The sequence below is a fragment of the Hypanus sabinus genome, chromosome 16 (genome assembly GCF_030144855.1).
Source record: "Hypanus sabinus isolate sHypSab1 chromosome 16, sHypSab1.hap1, whole genome shotgun sequence".
Lineage (NCBI taxonomy): Eukaryota > Metazoa > Chordata > Chondrichthyes > Myliobatiformes > Dasyatidae > Hypanus > Hypanus sabinus.
In genome coordinates this window covers 56,766,137-56,785,881 of record NC_082721.1, presented here as the reverse complement: position 1 = coordinate 56,785,881, position 19,745 = coordinate 56,766,137, and the positions used below count along the sequence as shown (strand labels likewise).

General features: G+C 41.8%; 1 protein-coding gene across 1 annotated transcript in view; it reads left to right on the top strand.

The window, feature by feature from the left end:
• get3 (guided entry of tail-anchored proteins factor 3, ATPase) overlaps window positions 1–16,569 on the top strand; it is a 44,810-nt gene extending 28,241 nt beyond the window's left edge. Inside the window, exons 6-7 of the mRNA XM_059991843.1 lie at window positions 8,916–9,116; window positions 12,410–16,569. Of these exons, the coding sequence (XP_059847826.1) occupies window positions 8,916–9,116; window positions 12,410–12,538 (330 nt within the window). The 3' untranslated portion in view covers window positions 12,539–16,569. The remainder of the gene's footprint in view (window positions 1–8,915; window positions 9,117–12,409) is intronic.
• Window positions 16,570–19,745: the final 3,176 nt, after the last annotated feature.

Here is a 19,745-nt window from a genome sequence, read left to right as displayed (position 1 = left end):
TCCTCTCTTTGCTTAAAGCACTGTCTATTGTACCTAACCCAGCTCCTTGAACTTCCATCGGGCTAATTGCACCTTGAATTTTGATGACCTTCTCAAGATCACCCAAACCTTCTACACATTTAACCCCATGCTCCTTCTGACCAACCCTCTGTACATGTAACTTTTCCAACACATGTTCTGTCTCACCTTTCTCCTTTACACAATTAATATTTGGGAAACGTGTATTCCCCACCTGTCCCTTATCCTTCATCATATCATCTTCTCTCGTATTCTGGATCTTGCCCCCTGCACATCTAGTTTAAACCCCCCCGAGCAGCACTGGTAAACATTCCTGCAAGAATGTTAGTACCCCTCCAGTTCAGATGTAGATCGTCCCTTCGAAACAGATCCCAACGTCCCTGGAACAAAGACCAATTATCCAAAAACCTGAACCCTTCCTTCCTGCACCATGCTCTCAGCCTCGTATTAATGTGCATAATCATTCTATTCTTTGCCTCACTCGCACGTGGCACAGGTAGCAATCCCGAGATTGTCACCCTGGAGGTTCTGCCTTTCAGCTTCACTCCTAACTCCCTGAACTCTCTAAGCAGGACCCCCTCACTCACCTTAACTACATCATTGGTCCCTACATGGACCACTACATCTGGGTTCATGCCCTCACTCTCAAGAATAGCCTGCACCCGATCTGAGATGTCCTGGACCCTGGCACCAGGGAGGCAACATACCATCCGAGACTCCCGATCTGCCCCACAAAATCTCCTATCTGCCCCCCGATTATAGAATCCCCTAAAACTATCGCTCTCTTCTCTTCCCTCCTCCCCTTCCTAGTTGAGGGTTCAACCTCTGTGCCAGAGGCAGGACCACTACAACTCATTCCTGGTAGGTCATCCCCATCAACAGTATCCAGTACGGTATACTTATTGTTAATGGGAATGGCCGCAGGGGTGCTCTGCTCTCTCTGCCTGCTCCCCCTGCCTCTCTGGACTGTCACCCATCTGTCTACTTCTTGGATTTTTGGTGTGACTACCTCCTGATAACTCCTATCTATCTCTGCCTCTGCCTCCCGAATGATCCGTAGTTCATCCAGCTCCTGCTCCAACTCCCTAACTCGGGCTGATAGGAGCTGCAGCTGGACGCACTTTTTGCAGGTGTGGTCATCAGGGACAACTGTGTTGACCCTGACTTCCCACATACTGCATATGGATTTATAAAGGCCATCATACCAAAAGCTCTGATTTATAAAGGCCAGCATACCAAAAGCTTTCTTCACCACCCTATTCACATAAGATTCTACCTTCAGGGAACTATGCACCATTATTCCTAAATCACTCTGTTCTACTGCATTCTTCAATGCCCTACCATTTACGTATGTCCTATTTTGATTAGTCCTACTAAAATGTAGCACCTCACACTTATCAGCATTAAACTCCATCTGCCATCTTTCAGCCCACTCTTCCAACTGGCCCAAATCTCTCTGCAAACTTTGAAAACCTACTTCATTATCCACAACAATACCTATCTTATTATCATCTGCATGCTAACTAATCCAATTTATCACCCCATCATCCATTTCATTAATGTATATGACAAATAACATTGGATCCAGTACAGATCCCTGAGGCACACCACTAGTTACTGGCCTCCAACCTGACTAGTTATCCATCACTACTCTTTGGCATCTCCTATCCAGCCACTGTTGAATCCATTTTACTACTTCGATATTAATACCTAACAATTGAACCTTCCTAATTAACCTTCCGTGCGGAACCTTGTCAAAGGCCTTACTGAAGTCCATATAGACAACATCCACTGCTTTACCCTCGTCAACTTTTCTTGTAACTTCTTCAAAAAATTCAATAAGATTTGTCAAACATGACCTTCCACGCACAAATCCATATTGACTGCTCCTAATTAGACCCTGTCTATCCAGATAATTATATGTACCATCTCTAAGAATATTTTCCATTAATTTACCCACCACTGACAACAAACTTACAGGCCAATAATTGCTAGGTTTACTCTTAGAACCCTTTTTAAGCAATGGAACCACATGAGCAATACGCCAATCCTCCGGCACCATCCCCGTTTCTAATGACATTTGAAATATTTCTGTCAGAGACCCTGCTATTTCTACACTAATTTCCCTCAAGGTCCTAGGGAATATACTGTCAGGACCTGGAGACTTATCCACTTCTATATTCCTTAAAAGTGCCAGGACTTCCTCTTCTTTAATCATCATAGTTTCCATAACTTCCCTACTTGTTTCCCTTACCTTACACAATTCAATATCCTTTTCCTTAGTGAATACCGAAGAAAAGAAATTGTTCAAAATCTCCCCCATCTCTTTTGGCTGTCCACACATAGCTGTCCACTCTGATTCTCTAAGGGACCAGTTTTATCCCTCACTATCCTTTTGCTATTAATGTAACTGTAGGAACCCTTTGGATTTATTTTCACCTTACTTGCCAAAGCAACCTCGCATCTTTTAGCTTTTCTAATTTATTTCTAAAGATTCTTCTTACATTCTTTATATTCCTCGAGCTCCGATTTTCCATGCTGCCTATATTTATTGTAGATCTCTCTCTTTTTCTGAACAAGTTTCTATTATCCCTTGAAAACCATGGCTCTCTCAAACTTTTAAACTTTCAGCCTAACAGGAGCATAAAGATCCTGTACCCTCAAAATTTCACTTTTAAATGACCTCCATTTCTCTATTACATCCTTCCCATAAAACAATTTGTCCCAATCCACTCCTAAATCCTTTCGCATCTCCTCAAAGTAAGCTTTTCTCCAATTAAAAATCTCAACCCTGGGTCCAGTCCTATTCTTCTCCATAATTGAAACTAATGGCATTGTGGTCACTGGACCCGAAGTGCTCCCCAACACATACCTCCGTCACTTGACCTATCTCATTCCCTAACATGAGATCCAACACTACCCCTTCTCTAGTTGGTACCTCTATGTATTGTTGGAAAAAAACTGTCCTGCATACATTTTACAAACTCCAAATCATCCATCCCTTTTACAGTATGGGCTTCCCAGTCTATGTGTGGAAAATTAAAATCTCCCACAATCATAACCCTGTGCTTACTACAAATATCTACCAGCTCCTAACAAATTTGCTCCTCCAATTCTCGCTCCCCATTAGGTGGTCTAAAATACACCCCTGTAAGTATTACTACACCTTTTCCATTCCTCAATTCCACTCAAATAGCCTCCCTAGACAAGCCCTCAAATCCATTCTGCCAGAGCACCTCTGTAATATTTTCTCTGACAAGCAATGCAACACCTCCCTCTCTTGTCCCTCCGATTCTATCACACCTGAAGTAACGAGATTCAGGAATATTTAGTTGCCAATCACACCCCTCTTGCAACCATGGTAATAGCTACAACATCATATTTCCATGTATCAATCCATGCTCTAAGCTCGTCCATCTTTCTTACAATGCTCCTAAGCATTAAAATAAATGCATTTAAGAAATTCTCCACCTCTTACTCTCTGTTTATCACTAACGGTGCAAACAACTTTACTATCTTTTTCTTCCTACTCCCATACATCTGTTCCTACACTCTGGTTCCCTTCCCCCCTTGAATCTAGTTTAAATCCACTGGAGCCTGTCTACCTGCAAGAATATTTGTCCCCCTCGAGTTCAGATGTAAACCGTCCTGCCGAAACCGGTCCCACTTTCCCTGGAAAACTACCAATTATCTATAAATCTGAAGCCCTCCCTCCTGCATCATGTCTTCAGCCACATGTTGATCTGCGCTATCTTACTATTTCTAAACCTGCCTTCACATGGCACTGGTAGTAATCCTGAGATTGCTCTCCTGGAGGTCCTGTCCTTTAACTTGTTGCCTAACTCCCTAAACTCACCTTTCAGGACCTCCTCACTCTTCCTACTAACATCGTTAGTCCCTACATGGACCACGACATCTGGCTGCTCACCCTCCCTCTTGAGAATACTGAGAACTTGATCCGAGATATTGCGGACCCTGGCACCAGGGAGGCAACAGATCGGGATTCTCGATCTCTTCCACAGAACCTCTCATCTATTCCCCTAACTATCGAATCCCCTATCACTACTGCTCTCCTCTTTTCCCTCCTTCCTTTCTGAGCTGAGGGTCCAGTCTTGGTGCCAGAGACGCAACCACTGCAACTTGTCCCTGGTAGGTCGTCCCCATCAACAGTATCCAAAACGGTATACTTATTGTTGATGGGAACGGCCACAGGGGTGCTCTGCTCATTCTGTCTATTCCCCTTTCCTCTCCTTTCCTCTTCCCAGCTGTCTCCTGACTCTTAGGGGTGACTATCTCCCTGTAACTCCTTTTTATTTCTACCTCTGCCTCCCGAATGATCCAAAGTTCATCCAGCTCCAGCTGCAGTTCCCTAACACGGTTTGTCAGGAGCTGTAGCTGGATGCACCTTTTACAGGTGTAGTCATCAGGGGCAATTGTGCTTGCCCTGACTTCCCACATACTGCGAATGGAGCACTCAACTGCCCTAACTGCTGCCTCCATTACCTACTTCTAAGCTAATTAGATTAATTAAAGGAACACCCAGCCTTACCTCACTTGGAGTGAAGCTTGTCCTCAGACTCTGCTCGCTGAAGCCTCTCGAACTAAAGCCTTCCTACTCTGTCTCCCTCTACTCCGTCGCTCGCTCCGTTAATCTGTTCACTTTTTAAATTCTCCCGCTGCCTCACAGGCTGACTTTCATGTGCTTGTGCAGTCATGCCCCATTCAAGCTGCCAAAGAAATCCCTTCTAAGTCAGAAGAGGTTTGGTGCTGCTATCAGCTCTGAACTCACTGAAACCACTGGAACACAAGTACACCTCTCTAGAGCCTTGAGAAGTCTTGTCAAAAGTGGTCATCATGGAAAAGTTGCTAGTAAAAAGCCATTTGCTCCAAAATGATGAAAACAAAGCCATAAGTCTCACCTACACACAATAACACAAGGATTGGGATGCTGAACAATGACAGCAAGTGCTCTGGACTGACAAGTTAAAATTTGAAAATTTTGGTTCAAACAGGAGGCAGTTTGTTCATAGAAGAGCTGGAGAGTGCTACATGGATGAGTGTTTGCAACCAACAGTGAAGCACAGCAGAGGTTCCTTGTAGTTTTGGGGCTATGTTTCTGCAAATTAAGTTGGTGATCTGGTCAGAATGAATGGATCCTTATTGCTGAGAGGTACAAGCAGGTTCTCATTCATCACACAATACCATCAGGGAGGCGACTGGTTGGTCTCAACTTTATTCTGTAGGGAGACAATGATCAAGGTCTCAAAGAACTATCTTCAATGAAAAGAAGAACAAAGAATTCTGCAGCAGATAGTATGGCATCCATAGAGCCCTAATATTAATATCGAAACCCTCTGGGGTTACCTGGAAACGAGATAGCCAAAGTCTGCAGAAGAACTTTAGCAAGTTCTTTAAGATACTTGGAACATCCTACCAGTTGATTTTCTTAGGGGCGATGGGGATTGCCTGTTTCTACCTTCTACCTCAGATCCATACATCCGCATGTCCATGTAGACCTGTTGTTTCATCTTGTTCCTGCCCCACTAAACTCATTGGCTTACCTTGACTGTTTTATCCCTCCTGTTTCAGTCCCTTTCTATCTATATCCGTGATATCTCAAACACTCCTGGTCTTTTCAAGGATTTCATGTTCCCTGGCCCCCATCATCTCAGTTTTACTATAGGTGTCCAGTGTATAACCTCCATCTCTCCTTCTCCCCCTCCCCCCCAACTAGGAATGGCTCAAAGTTCCTAGTTTTTTTTTCTGGACACCAGACCTAACCACATCCCCTCCACCACCAGTCATCTCTGCCTAGCGGAACTTGTTCTCACTCTCAATAATTTCTCCTTTGGCTCCTCCCACTTCCTTCAAACAAAATGAGTAGTCATGGGTACTCAAATGGGTTCCAGCTGTGCCTGCCTGTTCGTCGGCTACATGGAACAGACTATGTTCCAAGCCTACACCTACTGCACTTTTTCTACGCTACATTGATGATTGCATTGGTGCTACTATTTGCACCCGTGCTGAACTCGTTGCCTCCAGCTTCCACCTTGCTTTCAGATTCATCTGGTCCATTTCTGACATCTCCCTCCCCTTTCTCAGTCTCTATCTCTGGAGACAGTTTATCCATCGATGTCTATTGCAAACCACCAACTCTCACAGCTACCTAGACTACACCTCGTCCCACCTTACTACTTGTAAAAACGCCATCTTTTTTTCTCAATTCCTCCGTCTCTGCTGCATCTGCTCTTAGAATGAGGCTTTTCATTCTAGAACAAAGGAGATGGCCTCCTTTTACAAACGGGATTCCCTTCCTCCACCATTACACTACCCTCCAGTGCATCTCTTCCAATTGACGCACGTCTGTCCTTACCCCATCCTCCCCCTACCCTGCCAGGGATAGGGTTCCTCTTGTCCTCATCTACCACCTTACCAGCCTCCATGTCCAGCACATAATTCTCTGAAACTTCTGCTACTTCCACCTGGGTTCCACCACCTTTTTCTGAAGGGATCACTCCCTACGTCCATTTGTCCATTTGTCCCTCCTCACTGATCTTCCTGGTACTTATGCTTGTAAGTGGAACAAGTGCTACCTGCCCCACACCACCTCTGTCACTACCATCCAGGGCCCTAAACAGTCCTTCCTGGTGAGGCTACAGTTCACCTGTGAGTCTATTGGGGTCATTTACTGTGTTTGGGTGCTCCTGGTGTAGCCTGCTATACAGCAGTGAGACCTGACATAGATTGGAAGACTGCTTCACTGAGCAGCTACGCTACATCTGCCAGAAAAAGGAGTATCTCCCAGTGGTTACCCATTTTAATTCCACCTCCCATTCCGATATGTCCAGCCATGGCCTCCTCCACTGTCATGATGATGCCACACTTAGGTTGGAGGAACACACCTTATATTCCGTTTGGGCAGCCTCCAATCTGATGGCATGAACATTGATTTCTCTTACTTCTGGTAATGCCCCCCACCCCTCCTTCACCATTTTCCATTTCCTTATCCCTCTTTCACTTTGTCTCCTTGCCCACCCATCGCCTCCCTTTGGTGTTCCTTCCCCCTTTTCTTTCTAACATGGCCTTCTGTCTCTTTCACCAATCAATTTCCCAGCTCTTCTTTGAGATTTGCAAATGCCTCCAGTAAAGATGGAGGATTAAAACTGAGGAAGACTGTACCAACTGCAGGAAAGATGATGCTGACAAATTTCAACACAGGTAAATACAGTATTTACATTTTTGATAAGAATATCAATCTAAATAGCGTAGAGAAACAAAGGAAACCGGGAATACAAATGGTGGTGCTGTGGGTCAACAATGCCGTTGCATACAGCGTGTCAAGTGCAGGAATTCATATCTAGAGGAAGACCATTGACTAGTCCAGGAAATCTGATAAAAGTTTGTTAGATTTTGTTTCATCAAAGATGTACAGTTCTGGTTGCCTTGAAGTGATATTCATTTAGTGGCCAATTTATTAGGTACACCTGTATACTTTGCTAATGCAAAAATCTAATTGGCCAGTTGTGTGACAGCTACTCAATGCATAAAAGCTTAGAGACATCATCAGGAGGTTCAGTTTTTGTTCAAACCAAACACCAGAATAGGGCCAAAATGTGATCTAAGTGACTTTGACTCTAGAATGATTGTTGATGCCAGACAGGGTGGTTTGAATATCTCAGAAACTGCTGATCTCTTGGGATTTCCACACACATTTTCTGGAGTTTACAGAGAATGGTGAGAAAAACAAAAGAAAACACATCGAACGAGTGGCAGTTCAAAAATGCCTTGTTAATGAGAGAAGTCAGAGGAGAATGGCCAAACTGGTTCAAGCTAACAGGAATCAAGCAACAACGTGTCTCAACAGTGATGTGCAGAAGAGCATCTCTGAATGCACAACAGATCAAACCTGGAAGGTGGGCTACAGCAGTGGGAACTTTATTTGGTATAAGAGGTGCATCCAATGAATGTAGATGCACTGTGGTTGGGTTAAACAGATCTGTGAAGATGATACCAAAAATCGCAAGGTTATTCTAACGGGTGGATAAGCAGACATTTTTTTCTGTCAATCTTTGATTGTTTCTTTCTGTTGAGAGGCCATTGTTGGAGGAGTTTCTTTAACACCTAAATAGAGAATTTAGAATAAAACTTATGTGGAGTCTAAGAGCATGGAATTTACTTCCACACAGTTCTGATAAGTTGGATATTGTGCATCTTAAGAAACAAGAAGCACAGAAGAATGAGAGGTACAAGGCAGGGATAAAGGAGACTTGAATAGAGGCTATTTATATGAATGTGTGCTGTGCTTATTCTGTGTATTTGTTTTACACTTTGGCTGGCTGAACTGTAGATTACTGACACGAGGTACAGTAACTTGATTAATGCAGAATAATTTAACGCTACATAATTCCTGTGAAATCTGGCTTAAGGAAAATGGCATTTGTACATAATGAGACATTGAGTAGCCCCAAAGGTTCGGTATCATCTGAGCACTTCTGACATGCAGCTTTTCTACATTGAAAGTTGCTAATTAAATGCAAAAAAAACATGCAGTATTGCTTAGGTAATGTTTTGGTGACCCTGATTGTAGAATCAAGATAGTTTTGTGGCTGCCTAAGAAAGCAAAAATAGCTTTGTTATAGTATCCCTTCCAAAAGTGGCTCTGTCTGCAGCCTAGAGTGCCAGTGCAGTCCCTGTAAAATAATCACTGGGACCTAAGCACACAATCATCTGAACACACTTGCCTCTAGGATTACTACTTGCAGATATCCAGGAAGGAAGTTGGGACCAAGTGACAGAAATTGCATTATGAAACAAAATCTTATGCTACACTCTTTAGTGTAATGATACATTCATCGCTTGATAGGTTGTTGTGAAATTTTTGTGTTTACATCTTGCAGGAGCAGACCACATTTATCTGTGTGTGCATTGCCGAGTTTCTATCCTTGTATGAAACAGAGCGACTAATCCAGGAGTTGGCAAAGTGCAAAATTGACACCCACAACATTATCGTAAACCAACTGGTGTTCCCAGAGCCCGGGGAGAAACCTTGTCGGATGTGCGAGGCACGGCACAAAATCCAATCAAAATACCTAGACCAGGTACAATACAGCGTGCATAAATTTTCTTGTGGTGAAGATTATGTAAAGTAGGGGTTCCCAACCTTTTTTATGCCATGAACCAATGCTATTAAGCAAGGGGTCGGTGGACCCCAGGTTGGGAACCCATAATGTAAAGGAAACATTGTTGCAGACTGTGACTGTTAGGTTGCATGATTGAGTTGGTTTAAATTCTTGATAAAGCTGTTTTTTAAATTGAGGCCAATAGTTGGGTTATTATAGACTGACTGCATTTAATGTGAAAATCAAAATATGAAAGCTGTTAATAGGAACTAATCATTTTTAGATTAACTGTAATTCCTTTCTGGAATTGCTGTAATCTTAAGTTGTGTGCTGTTGTTCTCTATTTTCCCTATCAGGATTAATGGCAGGATTCTTGGCTGTGTGGAGAACAGAGGGATCTTGGGGTACACATCCATAGATCTCTCAAAGTTGCCACACAAGTTGGTTAAGAAGGTGAATGATGTATTGGCCTTCATTAGTTGGGGGTTTGAGTTCAGTATTCTTGAGGTAATGTAGCTCTGTGAAACTTTGGCTAGACCACACATGGCGAATTATATTCAAACTGGTTGTTTCTGTATAGGAAAGATGTAGAAGCCTCAGAGAGCATGCAGAGGAGATTTAAAAGGATGCTGCCTGGATTAGAGAGCATGTCTTATGATGAAAGGTTGGGTGACCTAGGGATTTTGTCTTTGGAGTGAAGGAAGATGAAAGGTGACTTGATAGAGATGTATAAGATGAGAGATGTAGATGGAGTGGGCAGCCATTGACTTTTTCCCTTGGGTGGAAATGGCTGATATCAAAACTTTAAGATGATTGTAGAAAATTTAAAGGGAGGATGTCGTATTTTATTTTACAGAGCGGTGAGTGCGTGAAATGTGCTGCCAAGGTGGTGATAGAGGCAGATACATTAGGACTTGTAACAGGCACATGGATAAAAGAAGATTGGAGGGCCTGTGTGGCAGGGAAGGATTAGATTGATCTGAGAGTAGGTTAAAAGGTCGATACAATATTGTGGGCTGAAGAGCCTGTGCTGTAATGCTCCATGCTCTATCACATGAAAGTCTCTAGGAGGCCTTGACCTGGGCAAAGTGATTTGTGAATAGGTATTGGTTGCTTTTAATATTCTGCTCCATTACTTTTGTTTCTGTCGACTTCAGTAGAACTGAAGTGTGCTTGCACAATGACACATATTTTGTGGCAGGGCTGAAGTTTACCCTGCAGACTACCACTGAAATCCAGTGCCCTTAATTCTTAGTCCCTCCTCAGGATTGAGATTGACTGATTCTCACCCCACGTCTTGGATAACTGAATCCAGTCCAAGACCTGCAAACTCAACCATAGATTCTGCTTGACAGAGTGAGTGCGTGTGATGCCTGTATTGTTCTATCCTCCAAATGCTGTTTGCACTTTGCCTCTCAACCAAGTCCTCTTAATGTACCTGTGCAAACCCAGATGTTCCTTGACCCATCCAAGTAATCTTGAGTTTAATACCCATGAATTGATGAGGAAGGATTTTGAAATGAAATTGCTTTTTTACCTGTTTTCTTTGAAGTCAGTTGGTGAGTTTGTGATAGGTTACCTGTCATTGATTAATATATTGTGTATATATTATATTAATATATATTATAATAATATATAATACACTGTGCTATACATCTAGATGGCTCTGGTAGAGTGAATTTCAATAGTTTCAATAGGTACATTTAATGTCAGAGAAATGTATACAATATACATCCTGAAATTCTTTTTCTTCACAAGTATCCATGAAAATGGAAGAGTGCCCCAAGGAATGAATGACAGTTAAACGTTAGAACCCCAAAGCCCCCCCCAGCTGCCCCCTACCACCACCAGTGAAAAAGCATCAGCACCCTCCATTGAGCACTCAAGCATGCAGCAAAGCATCAATAATGACACAGACTTGCAGTACCTAAAAGACTACTCATTCACTTGATAATTTGACAAACCACAGGCTCTTTCTCTCTCTGAAAAAGTTGCCCTATTTCATAGTGAGAGGGGAGACGTAACAAATAATTCACTGATTTATGATGTTTAAAGACTGTTGCGCCGCTTTTTCCTAGCTCTGCGCCCAGAGAATTGATCCCAGAAAGGCTTGGGTCTCTGGACACACAGCTAGTAGCTAACCTGTTGCTCCCGATGTTCCATGTTCTCCCGTGACGCCTCAGTCAGTTGCATCGGCCTTGATTCAGCCCATCTCCAGTGACATGAAAATCTGGCACCTTGATGGCATGCTAGTCTTCCTGTCCGTGTCCTTGGGATATCAAAAAGTGGTCACTTGTGAGGCCCTGAGAGCAGGTCTCATTTCAGCGAAGAACCAAAATCAGAGTGTACCTCCAGATCAGGGTCTTCAAAAGAACCTTGAAAAGGAAAAAAAAAGATAGCAAAGATAGAAATAGAGCTGTTTCCGAAGATGCAAGCAAAGGAGTCGCCATTTAGCACCATCTTGACTTTGCTCCACCCTTAAGGTGTGGAATTCTATTTAAAATTAGTTTTGTGCTTCAATTTATGAGTCCCATTTAGTACCTGGTGGCTTGAGGCTCTGAGCAAAGTGTGTGATTGTAGTCTATCAAGCATGTCACTCTTTCTGTGGCCCTCTGGCATTGGGGAATTGGTCACTGTTTGCAATTCTGCATTTTATAAGGTGGTCATAGAGCAATGCAGCATGGATACAGGCCCTTCAGCGAAACTATGCTTACTCAGTCCATATCTCTAAGCCCACTCATCCATGTACAAATGATGCTATTGTATCTGCTTCAACCACTTCCTCTGGCGGCTTGTTCCATATACTCACCACCCTCTACATGAAAAAAGTTACCACTTGGGTCCCTTTTAAATCTTTCACCTCTCAGCCTAAACCTAGTTTTGGGTTTTCCTACCTTGGGGAAAAGACTTTTACCATCCACCTTATCTATGTCTGTCATAACTTTAAACACTTCTTTAATGTCACCTCTCATTCTCCTATGTTCTGAAGAATGAAGACCAACTATAACTCTAGTCCTAGCAACATCTTGATAGATGTTCTTTACACTCTTACTAGTTTAGTCATATCTTTCATATGACCAAAACTATATACAATACTCCAAGTGGTTTCACCAATGACTTATAGAACTGCAGCATAATGACCCAAGCCCTTTACAAAATGCCCTGACTGATGAAGGAAGTGTACTGAATGCCATTTTTGCCACCCTGTTGAAACTTTGGTTTTGTGCTGTGTGCTGTTGATTTAGTGATTTTAACTTTGCCTTTCTTACCAGATGGAAGATCTGTACGAAGATTTCCACATTGTGAAGCTCCCTTTGTTACCTCATGAAGTAAGGGGCACTGACAAAGTCAACACCTTCTCCAAGCTCTTGCTTGAGCCTTACATGCCACCCAGTAAATGAACAGTCTTTCTTCATTCTGTTTCAATACTGATGCAAGAAAACCCAGGATTTGTAATTTATTAACACTATGTTTTTAGGAATGAGCATGGGGAGGGGATGTGTGGATGTTATTTATTGTGTTGGGCCAGGTGTGGATTATTTTGTTGATGTCATTTTGAGTTATACTGACTACACAGTCCTTGTATCAATGCCAGGTTTGTGGAGCAAACTATTTGAATATAAATTCTTGCTATTGTAACCTTTACACAATTGCTTTTCAACTTTGACTTGCCTTCCTCCCCTTCACTGTTTACCTATACCCTCTAAAATAAGTCACTGACCTTAGACTTGACCCACAGCTGCCCTGTGCCAGCTGGAGTCTCTTCCAGTGGAGGGTCAGCTTTCACTTATAACATAATGGTCTTCAACAGGAAGTATATAGTTCAAATCAAAGTAGCAATTCTACTACAAAGCAATTGTGACATGTTTGGAGAATTTGTGGTCTTAATGTTGTAAAGCTAGTCTGTTAAACACTTTAACACTAGCAACATTTTACATATTACTTTGTTACATGTCAGTAGCAGTTAAAGATGTCCATGGGAGCTTATGCCTTGAGTATGGTCATAGACTCTAAATTTAATAATGTTTCCTATGACTTTTTTTTATTTTAGGTTATACCAACCTCCATGTAGTGTCTTGGTCTAGCAGAGACCATGCATTACATTGGAAAACCTAATTGCTCTTTCATTATCGGGTTTCACTTTTTAGCCACCATGGTTATGAAGTTTCAGGACTTTTGGTTTGGTTTCAGGTTTGGTATACCTGAATATCCTTGTAGACATGCTGCCTTGGCTTAAAGGAATCATATTTTCCTGACTTGTTAAATTGTAATGAAGAAACTTGTTAAGAACCTCTAACCAGAATGGGACTTCAGAATGTTTATTTTATTGCATTGGGCCTCCAGATTTGTCTGTTTAAGTTGTTCATGCAGATATTGAGTTTGGGGAAGGGGAGCCTGTTGAATGTCATTTCACCCTGTGCAATGGAAAACAACCAGATGGCAGATGGATCATAAGATTGATCCCTGGGCTTTGGAAGAACATTTGGATCTCTGTTATAGTCGTGGTGGTGAAGATGCATACGGTAGGGAATGGGAAAATTTAGCTAAGCTACTCTGGAAAATAGATGATGGATGTGAACAACTTTGGGCTCAGATGTTAATTCTCAAAATTTAGTCAGGTACATGAGAAATGACACACAAGTAAGCTGTAGAGATGTGGTGAATGTCTGATGGTGCCATCTAATGGTGTCTGAATCCGGGGTGGAGGGGGGGAAGGCTAATAATAAATTATTATTAATTTATTATTAAATTTAGTAAACACAGTGAATCATTTTCTCCACAAATGCATGTCATTTTTATAGAGGAGGTGAAGCTTATGGTCAGTAATTCTGAGGCAAAAGACAAAACCTACAGCTAGTGAAACACCTTAGGGCTGGTAAAACAGATTGTCAGCAATTAAACTCATTGCATTTGGTTTCATTTAAGGACCAGGAAGTGGATATTGAGTATTGTCTCTGCAATCTGATTTCCCAAATGCTCAAGGTGGAATGGGATTTTGTTTCAGTCTTGGAGGTGAGGTTAACAAAAAGTCACCCAATCTAATCCAGTAAAGCTCTAGGTTAACTGCCCTCTGCTGCTTGTTCACTTTCAATTGCTTTAGTCAAGTATTCTGACTAGTGGGACAACAGATCTTTGGGACTAGTGCCGTGTGTTTGAATCGACCAAATGAGATGGAGAAGCTACAGATGGAGGAACAGTTGGTTATTTTACGAACAACTGTACTTGAGCTACAAATGACAAATATCTGGCATCTAAAATTTATAATGAAACCTAGAATAAATTTTTCATCTGCACTGGATACTCTTTGATAATGAGTGACCTTTTTCATTGTCCTGGTGCCACGTTTATGCACACACCAAGGTTCTTTTACTGTATTTGTGCACTTATTGCCGTTTGGTTGTAGAGGAGATCATCTCCAACATTAGGGGTGCAGAAAATTAGGCTGGGTCCCTGCAACCTTTTTCTGTGCCTCACTGCTGGGTTGAGCAGAAGGTAAAAGTTGGTGACATTCTGCTCTTCTCCATTAGCCCTGGAGTGAATGCTAGAATGTGTTAAATGCATTTTGGTAAGTAAATATTCAAAGGTAAATCTACTAATTCAATTAAACTATTCTCTAAGGAGGAGTAAAATCAAGGGATGAAGAAGGTCTTAAATGTGAGCCTTTTCGTTTGGCTTAAGAATTGTTCTCATCGTTATTTAATACTCTAAGAGGTTCTTATCCAAGGATCTGTCCTGGTGCTGAGAAAAATGGGGGTTAACTTAATCTTAACTCATAACACTAAGCACTTAAGTATTTAAGACATGCAAATTAGAAAGCTTGTATTACTACACGAGCTAAACTGTTGTTTTGCCTATACTAAGTTTCAGTGTGGAGAAGATGGGGCTTGATGAAAGAAAGATGGTCAAAAAACGAAGTATTGGATTTTTTTTGTTTTTTTTACAGATCACAGTTAAAGTGCATGTTTGATAAGTAATGGCTGTTTCTCTAAGCTCTGGTGTTAAGGGTTTGGGATCTTCCCTCATACTAAGAGAAGTCTTAAATCAAGAATTTGCATTTAGCACTTTTTGCTTTTTTTTAGCTGAATTAAAATATCAGACAACTACTGGACCTGCTTGGACCTGCCCTGTAAAAAGCCCCATCTCAATGTTGTATTTGTAGCAGCACTAATGTAAACTGAGGATTAAAAGTGTGATCTGAAGTGATGTGTGGGTTGGTTCTCCCTGAAGCGAAGCTTCCTGGCCTCAGTGCTTGGTAGGGAGAGCAGACTCATTGCTCAGCAGGCAGGAGGCTCTGGCTGCGATAGCGGAGCTGATGCTCAATTCCTCTGCCCTCACTATTTTTATCCTCTTGACTTCTGAAATACTTTGGAACATGATGTACTTCATGTTCTTTCACATTCTAAAAACCTCTTTAGGAGGAGAATGTGACACATCTCTTCAATCTTTCAGTAAAGTTTCTGTTCTCATCTTACTGATTCCCTAATAAATGGAAATCATTCTGTTTCCTGACTTAATTTTGATCCATTTTAAACAACAATGTATGGTTAACCCTGTTCTACACCTAGTGGCACAGATGATGATTTTAGTAGTGCTCAGTGTAAGTCTCTATTTTTCTCCAAGGAAGGGACCCTAACACAGTCATCGCCTCTATAAGGCACTTGGGATTCACTCCCACTTAGGCACTGAGCAGGTGTGAGAAGTTCCTTTCTCTACTACTTTCATCAATGAGCTTAAAAAACAGGGCTAGCACGTTCATGGAAAATTGCAGCACATTGGTTTAGCCATAATCATCATGAGAGCTTCTAGTTGAATTTGAGCTGAGCCAGGCTGGTAGTGAAAGAGAATGTAACATCTGACATTACTGCAGGGCCAGGAGGGGGGGGAATGCCTCATCCTTTTCCCAGCGGCTGGCAGTTACAGCCTCATTTGTAAGAGTTGAGCTGGGTGGACTCTGCTGTTTGAATGGTTTGCTGCCATTCACTAAGATTTGTTGAGCAAAGTGGACTGTGTTATTCCCATGGAATACAAACACCAGCAAGGATTATCATTTGCCAGAAGATATTGGAGAACCATGTGGACTTATTTCCAGAATCTCTTGCATTTACTCATTGACGTTCCTTTGTAATCTTACTGCTAGTGAGCCCAAAGTCCAGCTGGTGGAAAGGTCCAAGTGAATGAATCGTGACCAAATCATTTTATTTTAGTCAGTGTAGACCAGCATTGGCCAGGAGGTTTAGTAAATTTCCCATACCCATTCCTCGTACCATAGAATCCTTTATAGATTGCTGTACATTAAACCTTTTATTTATAAACCTTTAACTTGAGCCACAGTTTCTGTCATGTTCAGTTAGTTGCTCTTGAATCTGTACCAATGCTTCAAACCTCAGCCTTCCAGTTGAAAGAGCTTGCTGCTCCAACTCAACACACAAAACACTGAATAACTCAGCAGTTCTCATGCTGGTTAAATTCACTGTTTTACAAGGTTATACCCTCAGCTTGTTACAGATGCCCTGTGACGAAGATCACAATCTATTGAGAGATTTTGAAAATCCATAACATTGTAAAATTTGATTTGTAGTAACCCAGTTGTAATTGGAATTATAAATTGGTGTAATGACAGAGATCTCTGAATGTTGCCCAACAATTTTCACACCAATAAACCGTGTACTCTAAACGCTGAACAATTGTTTTTATTATCTTTAAGTAAAGTTTCCTGGGCAGCTTTACATTATCAAAAGGTTTCTATCTGTTTGAAATTTTTCTTTTAATTGTTTTAATTTTGTGGATGTGTTTTTAACAAAAAGCAACTGAATGACAACCAGTGCAAGATGCAGTTCAATAAAGCTTTTAATATAACTTATTTTTTGTTTTGTTTTAAATACTAATGGAGCAAAGTTAATTTATTCCATGAGACCTAACAAAAGGTATCTTAACACTGTGGCATCACCAGAAAGTCTCCAAATGATCTGTGAGCAATAGCTTACAAGGTCGATTAAATCTTGCCAGTTAAGCCCTTTAACCCTACTGGGGCATAGGCTGCCAACAACAGCTTGCCAGGATTTTTTGACCTGGACCAGCCCTTCAGATTGTCCCCAGGTGTAGCCATCTTTTATCCTCCTCCTCCCAGGAATGAAGTCTCTGTAGCTTCTGTTGGAGTTTCTATAGCTGAGTTTTTATGGGATTGGAGTTGCTATCCTCATGTCCAACCCTGACGGCCGAGTTTCCTTTACATCCCCTTTCTGCAAATGCAGATGTAGTGTGAAATGGTCGTGGGTCAAATAAAAGCAAATTGTTGTTAAAGTACGTTTGTACATAAATCAAGATCTTGAGGTCCATTTTTTGCAGCCATTTACAGAAAAATAAATACAATAGAATATATGAAAAACTACACAAAGACTGAGAACCAACCTATGTGAAAAAGATAAATCGTGCAAATAAAAAGAAAATCTGAGAACATGAGTTATAGAGTCAGAGTCCTTGAAAGTGAGTCTGTGGGTTGTGGTGAAATGAAGTTATTCACACTGGGTCAGGAGCCTGATTGTTGGAGAGTGATAACTGTTCCTGACCTGGTGGTGTAGGATCCAAGACTTCTGTATCTCCTGCCTAATGGGAGTGGTGCGAAGAGAATATGGCCTTGATGGTGGATGCTGGTGTCATTACGGATGTGCTCAGTGGTGGGGAGATCTTTGCCTATGATGGGCTGGGCTGTAAACTGTTTTCTGTAGCCTTTTCTGTCCAGGGCATTGGTGTTTCTATACCAGGTAGTGATGCAACCTGATAGGATTCTCTTCACTGTGCATGCAGAGTGTCCTAGCTGGTTGCAACACTGCCTGGTTTAGAAGCTGCAATGCTCTAGAACAGAAATGCCTGATCCTGTGATATGATAATGCCAAAGAATTTAAAGCCCGCTTCAACTCAGATCCCCTAATGACTGGCTTTTGGACCTCCAGCTTCCTCCTGTAGCCAATAATCAGCTCATTGGTTTTGCTGACATTGAGTAAGGTGGTTGTTCAACCAGATTTTCAACTTTCATCCTACAATATACGCTGATTTGTCACAGTCTTTGATTGGCCAATAACAGTGGTGTCACCAGCAGACTTAAATACAGCATTAAATACTTGGCCTCACAGTCAAAGGTGTAAAGTGAATAGAGCAGGGGACTAAGTACATGGCCTGCTGTGAGGTTGGTGGCCTCTGTGGAACTTAGTGTTACATCGAAGATGTTGCATGTTGTAGTTGATTTCTAATTATTTTTAAAAATTCAAATTAATAATTTTCTCTTTCCAAGCCCTACTGCTACAAAAATGATTGTGTTGAGCAGCATTTTGGATTTGTTTCACAGCAGCTTCATCAAAATAAAAGCTTTAGGATGTGGTCACCTTATGTTTTGGTTCGCGTCCCATCGGGTTACTCTGGTATTCTCTGCACTTTTTGCGGAGTATTAAACTATGACCTTTAACACCCTTACTAATCAAGAACCAATCAAACTCCCCTTTAAATATACCCAATGACTTGGCCACCGCAGCTGTCTGTAGCAATGAATTCCACAGATTCACCACACCTCTTGCTGAAAAAAAATTCCCCCTTGTATCCCTGTTTTAAAGAGATGTCCTTGTATTCTAAGGCTGTGTCCCTGGTCCTAGACTTGCCCACTAAATGAAAAATCCACTCTAGCTTGATTAGTAGAGTTATGGGGAGAAAGTGGGTAAATGAGGATGAGGGGGATTGTAAATTAGCTATGATGGAATGGCAGTGCAGGCTCAATGGGCCAAATAGCCTAAATCTACTTCTTTGTCTTATGGAGATAGTCCGTGAAACTTGGCCAGCAAGTTTGAGCCCAGATTTATGCAGGTGCTACCTGTTGTGATAGTAATCCCATCAATCCCAAGTCTTCTGCTATTTTTCTGCAATCCTCCTTCACCTTTATCGCTGTCATACCCACCAACTCTTCTGCCATCCACTAATAATAGGAAGTGATTTACAGCAGCCAATTAATATACCAGGATGTTTCTGGGACGTGGGGTGGGGGGGGGGGGGTGGGGGAAACTGTAGACTTGGAGAAAACCTTGTACTCTCACAGACAGAATGTGCCAACTCCACCCAGACACAGGAATTATTCTTTCCACGTCTACTCTGTCTAGGCCTTTCAACATTTGAAAAGTTTTAATACTTCTAAATTCCAGTAAGTACAGACACAGAGCTGTCAAATGTTCCTCACGTGATAACCCTTTCATTCCCAAAATCACCCTTGAGAACCTCCTCTGAACCCTTTCCAATGCCAGCATATCTCTTAGATGAGGAGCCCAAAACTGTTCACAATACTCGATGGGAAGCCTCTCCAGTGCCATATGAAGCCTCAACATCACATCCCTGCCCTTGTATTTTAGACTTCTTGAAATGAATGCTAACATTGTATTTGCCTTCCTCATCACCTGCAAGTTAACCGTTCTGCACAAGGACTCCCAAGTCCTTTTGCATCTCAGATTTTTGGATTTCTCCCCATTTAGAAAATAGTCTGCACATGACCCTGCATTTTCCAACATTGTATTTCATTTGCCTATTCTCTTAATCTGTCTAAGACCTTCTGCAGCCTACCTGTTCCCTGAA